This window comes from Aegilops tauschii, chromosome 6 (genome assembly GCF_002575655.3).
Source record: "Aegilops tauschii subsp. strangulata cultivar AL8/78 chromosome 6, Aet v6.0, whole genome shotgun sequence".
Taxonomy (NCBI): domain Eukaryota; kingdom Viridiplantae; phylum Streptophyta; class Magnoliopsida; order Poales; family Poaceae; genus Aegilops; species Aegilops tauschii.
In genome coordinates this window covers 416,084,647-416,097,156 of record NC_053040.3, presented here as the reverse complement: position 1 = coordinate 416,097,156, position 12,510 = coordinate 416,084,647, and the positions used below count along the sequence as shown (strand labels likewise).

Below are 12,510 nucleotides of genomic sequence, written 5' to 3'. Positions count from 1 at the left end.
CTAGCCACAAACCGGGACTAAAGGTGTTGGGCCAGGAGCGAGGACCATTGGTCCCGGTTTGTGTCTGGAACTGGGACCAAAGGGGTCACACGAACCGGGACTAATGGCCCCAGAGGCCCGGCCGGCGCCCTGGCCTCACGAACCGGGACTGATGCACCCTTTGGTCCCGGTTCGTGAGTGAACCGGGATTAATGCCCTTATCCTGGTCTCAACCAAAACCCTGTTTTCTACTAGTGGGTGGGTCAGGGGCCTACTAAGTCCACGTCCCATCGAGAGGGGTCATGCGCCTCAATCCTTGCACACCAATTAACGGTAACCCCTCAATTCCCGTGCGTAACAAATGCTTAAACGCGGGAAAATGAAGGGATTTGTTGCCGCGTGGTGGCATTAACCTGTCGCTACTTCGCATTTACCTCCTCCTATAAAAGGAAGGACGTGTTACAGGGGGAGCGTAGTTTATGGGTCTGTTTAGGGCACATCTAGATGTGCCCTAGCTATTGCACATCTAAGTGACTCAATCAAACTAGAAAGAAAAAGAAAAAAGACAAAAGAAAATGCTTACATGAATCTTAGCGTAAAATCAATGATATAGGACTTAGATGTCCTATACTTAGAGCACATCTAGATATGCTTTAGCAAAACTGATAGTCCCTCCGAACGTCTTACATTATGGGACGGAGTGAGTAGTTTATACACAACAAATGGTGACAAGAAAAATGACAACATAGTTTATACCATAAAAACGTTAGGCACTGGCTTTTGTTAAAAGAGGAGGTTTGCAAGGCGGTGCGGGATTTTTTAAGTGGGAAGGAAATTTTGGAGGGATTCAATGACACTATTTTGGTTCTCATCCCAAAAAAAATCCCGGGAGTCACTTTCACGATTCAGACCCATCAGTCTATGTAACATGTTCAAAATTGCAGCTAAGGTTCTTGCTAATAGGCTAGAATGTGTGCTCCCTATCATTATTTCGGAGGAATAAAGTGCGTTTGCAACAGGGAGATTGATCACTAACAATGTGCTAGTGGCATATGTGTGCGTCCATGCTATTAGGAAGAGGAAGAGGAAGAAGCCACTTTGTGCAGTTAAGTTAGATATGATGAAGGCTTATGACAGAGTGGAGTGGTCTTTTTTGGAGAACATGATGGCTCGTTTTGGTTTCTCTCATACATGGACACCATGATTATGAGATGTGTTATGTCAGTAAGATTCACGGTTAAGCTCAATGGTGGTACCTCTGATGGTTTTCTCCCCTCTAGGGATCTACGCCAAGGGGACCCTCTATCTCCATATTTCTTTCTATTTTGTGTAGAGTGGTTTTTGACACTGCTAAAGCAAGCTCAACAGGAACATGAATTAATGGGAGTGTCCTTTGGCCGCACTGGGCCCAATGTGACCCATCTTCTCTTTGCCGACGATAGTATAATATTCCTTGAGGCATCTACAAATAATATGACTCGGCTACTTTTTTTATAGGTGTATGAAGATGCTTCAAGCCAGAAGGTGAACATGCAGAAGTCATCCATCTTCTTTGGGAAGGGGTGCACGGAAGAAAGCAAGGAGGAGCTCAAGGAGGTGGTTGGTATCCAATCGGAGGCACTGAATGAGCGATACTTGGGATTTCCCACTATGGCGGGAAAATCGAAAGATGGTAGTTTCAAACATGTGCGGGAAGCATCGAGGTCTAAGGTGACTGGATGGAAATGATAATGTTTGTCTAAAGCAGCTAGAGAGGTTCTTGTAAAGTCGGGGTTGCAAGAAACCCCTACATTTGCGATGAGTTGTTTTCTACTCTCCAAGAAAATGTGCGGGAACCTGAAATCAATCTCTTCAAAATTCTGATGGGGTGCAACTGAAGGTGAACAAAAAGTCCATTGGATAGCCCGGGATAAGATATGCACTAGGAAGCGAGAGGGCGACATGGGTTTTAGGGACTTTGAGTTATTTAACCAGGCCCTACTCGCAAAGCAGGTTTGGCGCATTATCATTGTCCTATCCTAGAGTCATTATGTGCTAGAGTTCTTAAGGCGAGGTACTTCGCAGAGATGGATATTATGTCGGCATCGTGTCCGCAAGGCTGTTCGTATACTTGGCGCAGTTTGATGCATGGAAGAGACTTACTAGCGCATGGGCTCATATGGAGGGTAGGAGATGCTTCAAAAATTAATGTGTACCATGATCACTGGATCCCAAGGACGAGCAGTATGATGCCACTGGGCACTGTGTTCGTGCATGGAATAACAAAAGTGGAGCACCTCCTAAATTGCCAAGGAACGGGATGGGACCAGGCAAAGCTACATCAGGTACTCACTGAAGATGATGCTCTTGACGTGCATCAGATCGTAGTTGGTGGACCGGGAAGAGAAGACTTCAGAGCATGGAATTATACAAAGGACGAAAGGTTCTCGGTTCGGTCAGCGTACCATCTTGCAGTGTCAATTAAGGCATCTACTCAAAAACTGCCCTCGTGCTCTAATCCCGATGTTGATCATAAATGTTGGCTCGAGCTATGGGCGACGAATGTTCCAAACAAGATGAAAATCCATGCGTGGAGGCTAATTACAAAGGGCCCGACTGTTGGTATGGAGCTACACATGCGACGCATAAAATCTGGCGTATTCCGTGTTGCGTGTGGCAGAGAGGAGAGCATCATACACAGGTTCTGACGTATGTTGAGCGATGCAGTGGCTGCACCCTTACCGGTCTTGCCGAAATATATCAAGAATATGGAGGAGCTATGTGCATGGATTCTACAGTGGCTTAGCAATGCATGTGATGACGAGAGAGAAATTGAAATTAGAGGTTGGTACGAGCTATGGGCTGCATGTAATGCTGCAAGGGAGACCAACCGGATTGAGAATCCATCTAACAACCTAGCTGAAGAATGGAAGTCTATTCAACAAGGGGTGACTAATCACTGGGTATCTACACCAGTGAGCACTAAAGGAAGCCAGAAGACGACTGGGTTAAAGTCAATGCGAAACACCAAGGTACGGGAGGAGGGGGTGCTGTTCTTTGGAGCAACCATGGCGCATTCTTGGCCGGATCATGCCATTTTTTCCCTCCACTCACGATGCAGAGGTGGCCGAGCTATTGGCGCATCGGAGGGCTCTAATCTTGGCTCGAGAGCTACAAGTGCAAAATGTGATCCTTGAAACAAATTCTCAGGGAGCGGTGAGTAAGATCAAGAATGTGCAAAATGATTTCTTAACAAATGGACAACTAGTTGAGGAGGTCAAAGATTCACTGAGGTCTTTTCAGGAGTTTAGAATTGCTTGGGTGCGACGTTCGGCGAATAAAATCGCAATGTGTTAACTAGGAAAGGTTGTATTAGATCTCTCTGTAAAACTTGGCTTCATGTATCTTCCAAATGTGTTAGCTCGAAGATTGCTACCGAGGGAGCTATGAATTTTGAATAAAGTAACAAGTATTTCCGCTAAAAAAACGTTCGTTTTCCCATTCCTCACAAAATCTGACGTTCCACCGGGTCGAGCCACCGCCTCTCCGCTTCTTGCCCTCTCGGACGCCGCCAGTCCGCCATTACCATATTCCACTTCCAATAAGAGTACCCTATCCCCCAGTCCGGGAACCACCCTCTGAATCCCAGTAGCGCCTTTCGCCACCGCGGCCGACGGAGCCCCCAGCTCGCTCGCCGGGCCGCTTATCTTCTCGCGGGTTAGTGACACTACATCTTGGGCCCTGGAGAGGCGGGAATTTTGTTTCGGCGGCGAGTCGGATCCAAAGCTCGATTCATTTCCGGATTTGAACTGCCCCGAGTCCCAGCACACAGCGAAATTCCGTGTCTGGATTCGGATTTGGATCTCCGTCGCCGACTGGAGCAGGCCCTCGGTTGGTTTCTCTTTCTTGCCTATAAGTATCGCCGGAGCCCCGATGGAGGCCTGTATCGTAATAAAGAGCTTACGGCAGCTAGTTAGACATCCGACGAGTTTGTGCTCTCTCATCTTCAGATCTTTGGCTGAGCTGATGGGACTTTTCCCCAGTGTACTCGGCAAATTCAGAGGAGACCCGCCGCCGATGGAGAATATGGTGGGCAAATCGCCGGAGCCGGAACCGGAGCTGCCACCGGATATGCTGTCGAGCATCTTTGCCCTCCTCGAGGTCCCTGACCTCGTGCGCGCAGGCTCTGTCTGCTCCTCCTGGCGCTCGGTGTACACCGGACTACGGCGTCAGCTTCGGCAGCACAAACAGCGCCAGACGCCTTGCCTCCTCTACCACACCTCTGAATCTACCGGAGAGAATGCAGCTTGCCTCTACAGCCTTGCGGAAAAGAGGGCCTACAAGTTAACCCTCCCTGATCCACCCATCCGCAGTAGGTATCTGATTGGCTCTTCGCATGGTTGGCTGATCACTTCTGATGAGAGGTCCGAGCTGCACCTTGTAAATCCAATCACTGGTGAACAGATTGTTCTCCCGTCAGTGATTACTCTTGAGCAAGTCAAGCCGATCTTTGACGATGAAGGTGCTATTCATAAGTATGAGTTGTGGGAGCCACGGTACACTGCACTTGCAGAATTGCTTGGTCACGAGCCCTCAATTTATGCTCTCGATGAGCTCCGTGACCGCCTCTACTTCAAGGCATATTTGTTTCCTGATCCACAAACAGGAAGCTACATTGTGGTGCTTATTCATAATCCAGAATATCAGATTTCATTTGCAAGGGCAGGGGGCTGTGGGTGGACCTTTCTACCACCAGGTTGGAACTATCAAGAATGCATCTACAAGGATGGTCTACTGTATGCAGTGACAGGAACTGGAGCAGTTGATGCTTTTGATCTCTCTGGTTCTACCGTCACAAGGACGACGGTTCTGGGTGACATGAAGAATTCTATTTCTGAGCACATATACATTGTTCAGGCACCGTGGGGTGATATGCTGCAAGTTTGGAGGCAACAGCCCATTGTAGCTGGTGATGCTGATTCGGAGAACATAATGGAAACCAGCAAAATATTTGTCTATAAGATTGACATGGCAGCAAAAAAGCTTGTGGAAATAAATGGATTGCATGGCCATGTGTTGTTTCTTGGGCATAGCCAGACGCAGTGTCTCAGCGTGGAAGAATATCCGCAATTGAAGGCAAACTGTGTCTACTTCACCGATGATGATAGATTTATTTCATTGTATCAGAATAGTAAACGTGATATAGGTGTTCTAAATTTGGAAAGCGGCTGCAGGGAAGAAATTGTGCCTCAGATTTATTGCACCTGGCCAAATCCCATATGGATTACACCCAGTCTTAGAATGATGCACTCGGGATTGATGTAACTGTGTTCAATGCTATGACAATGGAGACATGCTCCATTTATATTTTATCGAATCAATAATATTTTTTTTCATATTTTGTTTTATTTATGGAGAACTTTTATCATGTGTTAAATTACTGCCGCTGTCATGTGCAAAGTTGGAGCTTAGATGGCATGACCCAAGGTCCTTGTGGAAATGTTAACGCAACAGTGTTGTACAAGGAAGATAGTTACTGACCAGAGAAGTTCAGGATATTCAGGTACTTTGAGACGCTTAATTTGGTGGATCTGATTTGTTCTTTCACTCAATTCTTTCGAAAAAACTGTTGAAGCCAATAAGATACCATTGGAAAAGTAATACCTTGTCATTATGAGTATTGGGCACACAAGTTTTCTACTGGTAATCAGCCAATAAGGACATCCTTATCTTCAAGTGCTCTCTAAAAAAAAAAGCTCGTCTACCTTTTAGGATTTTTTTTGGTTTCCATATCAGTTGAGTTCGTATGGCTGCCATCATCGTCATTGTTATTCTTTGGAGATGGAAGATCAAAGGCCTACAGATGTTTGTCGAGGTACTCTCCTTCCTAAAATTAGATTATGTTCCCTGCCTTTTTGATATAAATGTACAATATTGCATTTCGCACAAAACATTCCTTTCAGCATGTTTTGTTTTTTTAGGCAAAATTTCAGTATTTAGGTATTGCAGAAGTGAGGTATGTCAAATTTTAGGTTTTTGCTACAAGATCTGCTATTTTAAGCTGCACTAATGAAGAGTAAGATCTACTGTCTTTCTCTGTTTACAAACATATCTGTACGGATTCAAAGATATGGTTATACAGAGATATTTCTAGGTGCGAAAATAAAGTTTGCTTTGGCTTATTGTTTTAATTCCCAGGTTTTAGTGTTTCGTTTTTGGCATGTTCCAGTTATATGTTCAATTTTTCATGATTTCTATGCACGTCTCTCTGATATGGCCTTGAGTATGTATTGCATCATCATATTAGTTATTAGACTAGAGTTATCTTTTTTCAAGTGGTTCTGCAATAATGCAGTCTTCCTATTGTAAAGTGGTATGTTGCACAATGCACACTGGATGCATGCCTGAGGCCATGATTCATAATTAAAACAGTATCGATGTAAGGCCGGGTGCTTCAGTGTTTTGGTGCCAATAGCTGCCATATCATCTTCTTTTGTACTGTAGTTAGCTAAAGTTTGATATATTGGTGTTGATATATGGTACCTCCTTGTCACATGCAGATTTGTGTAATTCTTAACTTCTTATGAAGACTTGTTGAGGTTGGCTCCTTACCTTCCCTTTATTGGAAGAATTTTCCTCAGTAGTGAATTGGCCCGTTGTGGTTGGAGATCCCACCAGAGCAAGAACACACCACACAGGATTATAACGATTTCTTACTAACTGATTCAGATGAAATCGAATCAGCTTCATCATTATTTTTTCTAGATGGAATTTTTCATCATTATTGTTCAAGCACCAGCAAAGTGATGTAGAAAATACCTCCGGACAACAGTAAAAAAACTATTTCGCAGATGCACGTGATGCAGATTGCCACTATGCACAAGTGGTCAGGCAGCTGAATAGGTTGTCAAGACCAGAGGAAATTTTGCTAAAGATCAACTTTGATGCTTCTTTTCTACTCCTCCATCCCATAATATAAGATTGTTTTGCAAGCTAAAACAGCTTGCAAAATCATCTTATATTGTGGGACGGAGGTAGTATAAAATAATAGAATGGCCAAACCTGCAATGGTGTCATGCTTGCGAAGTCGCAATCACGAAGGGAATGTTCTACTGGCTGCTGCTCTAAACATCTAAAGGTGCAGCAATGAAGAGAGAAGCACATTAAACGAAATTTAAACTAAGATCGCACACAAACCAAACAAACTACTGCCATCTCGGCCATCACCCTCTCCTATTCCTCGTTGATCATGGGGCCAGTGTCCTCGCCCGCTCCGCTGCCACCGCCTTGGTGTTGGAGCTAAATCCGGCAGATCCCGATGGTAACAAAGACGAGGAGTTTACCCAAGCTTAGGATCTTCGGGGGAGATAAATACCCTACCTTCTGCTTGTGTTTTATTGCATTGGAGTGTATCAAAAGTACAAATGACCGAGAGATTGTAAGTTGTCTATCTAGAAGTCTGTACAGGGGATCCTAGGTTAAATGGATCCTAGTCGACTACGTATGAGGAGATGGAGACCTCCACAAATCCAGTTTTTTTTGTCTTGTATGGCAAGTTGTCTGGAATCTTCAGTTATCCGCCATGGGCCGCCCTATGTGGCCCAGGACAAAACCGATAAAGGGAGTCCTCAGATCGGCCCACCAGGCCGGGAGTCATCATGGTGACATGCCCCTTAGTCGGAACACCATCAGTAGCCCCTGAACCGGTCTTCAAGAACGGTTGTACCTCGGGCTATCCGAGCTGCACTTCTTCTTCGGTCGCCGATCTTAAAACTGGTTCAACGATAGTCTCCCGATCAGTTCCTTCAGCCGAGTTGCATATCAAGGTGACGTAGACCACCTTGGTTTTTTAAATGTTGGAGTACAACCAAGCAACGCACTGCAAATCTTTCCCGTGCTACCGACCAGTTGGTGGGAAGAACTGCCGTGCTCCACAATAAAGGTTATCCGGTTAGGGTCCGATAGACTAGACCGGTCTTATCCATGGGCGTACTTGGCCATGTGGCGCGCGTGACCTGATGGTCAACATGATGTGCGGGGGTGGGTAAGGGGCCTACCAAGGCCATGTCCCATCGAGAGGGGTCGTGCGCCTCGATCCTTGCACACTAATTAACGGTAACCCCTCAATTCCCGTGCATAATAAATGCTTAAACGCGGGAAAATGAAGGGATTTGTTGCCGCGTGGTGGCATTAACCTGCCGCTACTTCGCATTTACCCCCTCCTATAAAAGGAAGGACGTGTTACAGGGGGAAGCATAGTTTATGGGTCTGTCTAGGGCACATCTAGATGTGCCCTAGTTATTGCACATCTAAATGACTCAATCAAACTAGAAAGAAAAACAAAAAAGACAAAAGAAAATACTTACACGAATCTTAGCGTAAAATCAATGATACAGGACTTAGATGTGCTATACTTAGATCACATCTAGATATGCTTTAGCAAAACTGATAGTCCCTCTGAACGTCTTACATTATGGGATGGAGAGAGTAGTTTATACACGACAAATGCTGACAAGAAAAATGACAACATAGTTTATACCATAAAAATGTTAGGCACTGTCTTTTGTTAAAAGAGGAGGTTTGCAAGGCGGTGCGCGAAAGTGCCTATCTGAGCCCGAGCTTAGATGTGCTGGTTATCCTGGTCGCCCGCTTCCTCTTAGATTCGCACTCCACGAGGTATTTCCCTGCGTATTCAAAGCAGTATATGTATCTTCATTCCCGGGTGTGGCCCACCAACCTAACACATTAATGTGACGTCGGCCGTCGCGCTAGCGCCGGCTCAGATGGCTGCCAATGGCCTGGGCCGTGGCCCAAACTTCTGTTCCAATGCCTGCTACCTTCGCTGGCCCATTTACTGCCATCCGTCTCCCCAGCGAACAGCCTTCCTCTTCAAGATTCGTCTTGTCTCTTTTCATCCCAGCAACCAGATCAAGCTGGATAGACCATCGTGTTATTTTTTATCTGCGCTACCAGAACCCATTATCATGTTAATCTTGATTCCCCAAGCTACTTAACTCCCATCTCAAAGATCGCTCACATCATCCACCGTAGCAGGTCTCAATATTGTGTAACATACATTGCATCCGAATCACAAACTACAGGGCTCCCGAATGCATGCAAAATTACCATCGGTCACCTATAACCCTTCCATTTTCAGATGCATGTTCAGTATTCAGAAAACACATAACACTTTCAAACCGTAAACAGTGCGAATGAATGAAAAACAACTAGCATTATAAACTGAATTGAACATCCATAATCCATACATTGAGCATCATGATCTCGATTCCATTGCACAGCTAAATTCAGAAGCAAGCATCCAACAAGACTCATACATGAACTAACTACAAAGCACTCCCCATAAATCGTAACTCATAACCAATTGTACAACAACCTTGAATTAGTAACAACATGCTCCAAGATGGATAGATCATCATCCATTCATAACCGTACACTACTTAAGAACAGCATCAACTACTTGTCTGAATGTTCTGAACCCCAAGGGGACGTCAATACACATATGACAGCATCACTCCTAATCGCTCAACAACAAAAATTCAATGCATACCGATTTGATTGATTTAGGGAAAGACACCTCTTAGCCCAACCAGGTGCCTGTAGGACTGTAGGAACTTCATCTTCCCGGTGGACATCTCGGACACCTGCGGCGATGCCTTTCATCTCACACCTTTTGCCATGTCTTCCTCACAACCTGCTTGTCCGCGCTCATGGCTAGTCCCGCCGATTGCTCGGCAGCCGGTACCAAACGAACCACCGTGAACGCTGCCGGTTCCATCGGGGTTGCGCTCTCATGCAATTCCTCCAGAAAGGGGAATCTGCGACCCTCCATTGCAAGAAAAAAGCAAGCAATCAACAAATCGCGAATTAAAACACCCTGCTTCCAAAAACGATACTGATGTTACCTGTTCATGGGTCGCATCAGCAACTCCATCACCGCCAATGGAGTCGCCCCTCTCCACCCATGTCGTCTCAGCAATTCGACCCTTTTGACCAAAAATGAATAATAGCTCCTCGAAGTATCAACCTAACCGAAATTAATTCTCTCCATCTACACAAACCTGAAAGCGAACCTCCTGTGCCATGGATCAGCTTCCGTAGTGCTCCTCACGGTCTTTTGCTATGTACTAACCATTGTCTTTGGACAGCAACAACCTGATGAGAGCAAGGCAATCACAACGACACGACATAGTGTTCTCAAACCCCGCCTTTCCCTACAAAAAAACACGAAAAAGATGGAACATTTCAGCTACAGCTCCTGCACAAAATTATTTGAAATACTAACAAGTGTCAAATCCTTATTCCCATGCTGCACAGCCGCAAAGAATTTCCTGCATGCATTTTGTCCTCTCAACATTTAGCCTACTTTTGCCGTATCTAATGCCAAATCCTTTCTCCACAAATATAGGTTGTAGAAGTTGTATGCTTCACCTAGAGAATCAAAGATTGTACCCAAAGTTGGCACTATGACATTGTCCCCAAGATTGTCGGCAAAACCATGGATAGCCTTCTCCAGAGCAGTAGTCCGGTTAGGACATGGCGTCCTTCCTGGGACAGCAACACCTACTCTCACCCTGCAACCACCCACAAACAAATATGAGTTTCATGTATAGTTTCACACAAAGCGCTCGCAAAAATTTCCAAGCACCCAACACATCAGTTTTTGCAGTGTCACCGTGCTTGAACCGTAACAGTTTCGCTTCATCAATTCTACTTTTGGTTCAGCTGCACAATCAACTCCGGAACGACACACAGATCCTTCCGTTTCCTACAATTTTCTGCGTTTGACATGCTACAGCGTCCTTTCGCATCAATTCAGCGGCTACGCGTTCATTCCTTCAAACCACAAATCATGCAATGTCCATTACAATGTCTGCTTACAGGCATCTCTACTTAACTTATACTAGTTCTGAATTTTACCAAATTTCATTAACAGTTCAGTCAACCCTGCATCCATATTTACAAGGAGACACGCCTGTAACTTTTCCTAGAAGTTCAGGCAATACAAACATAGCAATTTATCCTTTCAATTTTTTTGCATGATCACACTATTTCAAATCATATCATCATAATTGGTTCCCACAAATTTTGTGGATCTGCAGAACTGCCATACCTTCTTTTCCGGCCAGGAGCTCTAGGGTCGATCTATCCAATTGACTGCTCCGACGCTCTCGGCGACCCTTCTTGTGCATCCATTTCCCCTTCCGCCGCATGGATCTGGCCGTCTGCACTTAGTTGCACCATAGCTGCTAGCGGCTCCTCAGCCGGCCGCGCCACTAGGTAGTGCAGCGGCTGCATTAGAATATCGCTGTCATTTGCCTGTTTCAGCACGGCTGTCCTACGCATCCAAAATCACGCGCCAGAAAATACAAAGCGGACATATTGCTCACCTCTTAATTGGCGTCCACCGGTTCCGTTCGCCCGGTCGCCCACAAGAATCGCAGCAGAGCTCCGCCGCTTCGGCAAGTGACTAATCCAGGCGGCGTAGGTTTTTTTAGGCCGCGTAGGTACTAGGTAGGAGATGACCCTGAGTGAGCTCACCATCCCTGTCTGTAACTAGAAAGCAGGTTTCCCGGGCCATGGATCGGGAAGAACATGCCGTCATGGGCCACGGCTCTGCTTGGAGCCGTCCACGGCGTCCTAGCTCCGTCACAAACATGGCCCACAGTCCAGGGTTCACGGCACATGTATTTCACTTTTCCTACTATATTTCATCTGCCCCTTGAGATGGCCCACGCAATGGATGGCTCGTATCCCCACGCTAATAGGAGCCGCCCAGATTACGAGCACATTTGTGCTCGATCACATAAACTCCGCGTCCGGCGGTGCGTGATTTTTTAAGTGGGAAGGAAATTCTAGACGGATTCAATGACACTATTTAGGTTCTCATCCCCCCAAAAAAGAAATCCCGGGACTCGCTTTGACAATTCAGACCCATCAGTCTATGTAACGTGTTGTGCAAAATTGCAGCTAAGGTTGTTGCTAACATGCTAAAATGTGCGCTCCCTATCATTATTTTGGAGGAACAAAGTGCGTTTGCAACAGGGAGATTGATCGCTGACAATGTGCTAGTGGCATATGAGTGTGTTCATGCTATCAGGAAGAGGAAGAGCAAGAAGCCACTTTGAGCAGTTAAGTTAGACATGATGAAGACTTATGACAGAGTGGAGTGGTCTTTTTTGGGAAACATGATGGCTCATTTTGGCTTCTCTCATACATGGACAACCATGATTATGAGATGTGTTATGTCTGCAAGATTCACGGTTGAGCTCAATGGTGGTACCTCCGATGGTTTCCTCCCCTCTAGGGGTCTACGCCAAGGGGACCCTCTATCTCCATATTTCTTTCTGTTTTGTGTAGAGGGGTTTTTGGCGCTGCTAAAGCAAGGTCACCAGGAAAATGAATTATTGGGAGTGTCTTTTGGGCGCACTGGCCCCAATGTGACCCATCTTCTCTTTGCCGACGACAGTATAATATTCCTTGAGGCATCTACAAATAATATGACTCGGCTGTGAATTTTTTTGCACGTGTCTG

At 45.6% G+C, this 12,510-nt stretch overlaps 1 protein-coding gene across 2 annotated transcripts; it reads left to right on the top strand.

Annotated features, from left to right (window-relative positions):
* Window positions 1-3,479: 3,479 nt before the first annotated feature.
* LOC109780350 (putative F-box protein At2g33190) lies at window positions 3,480-5,366 on the top strand. Of its 2 annotated transcripts, XM_020338944.4 has the most exons (2): window positions 3,480-3,849; window positions 3,969-5,366. In XM_020338944.4, the coding sequence occupies exon 2, from the start codon at window positions 3,985-3,987 to the stop codon at window positions 5,281-5,283; it is 1,299 nt and encodes a 432-aa protein (XP_020194533.1). In that variant the 5' UTR covers window positions 3,480-3,849; window positions 3,969-3,984; the 3' UTR covers window positions 5,284-5,366. The 2 variants fall into 2 exon arrangements, with proteins under 2 accessions (XP_020194533.1, XP_020194532.1); XM_020338943.4 differs by having other exon boundaries at window positions 3,480-5,366.
* The last annotated feature ends 7,144 nt before the right edge of the window (window positions 5,367-12,510 follow it).

Coding starts and splice junctions, on each gene's coding strand:
- LOC109780350 (XM_020338943.4), top strand. CDS start 3,892: ATGGAGGCCTGTATCGTAATAAAGAGCTTACGGCAGCTAGTTAGACAT.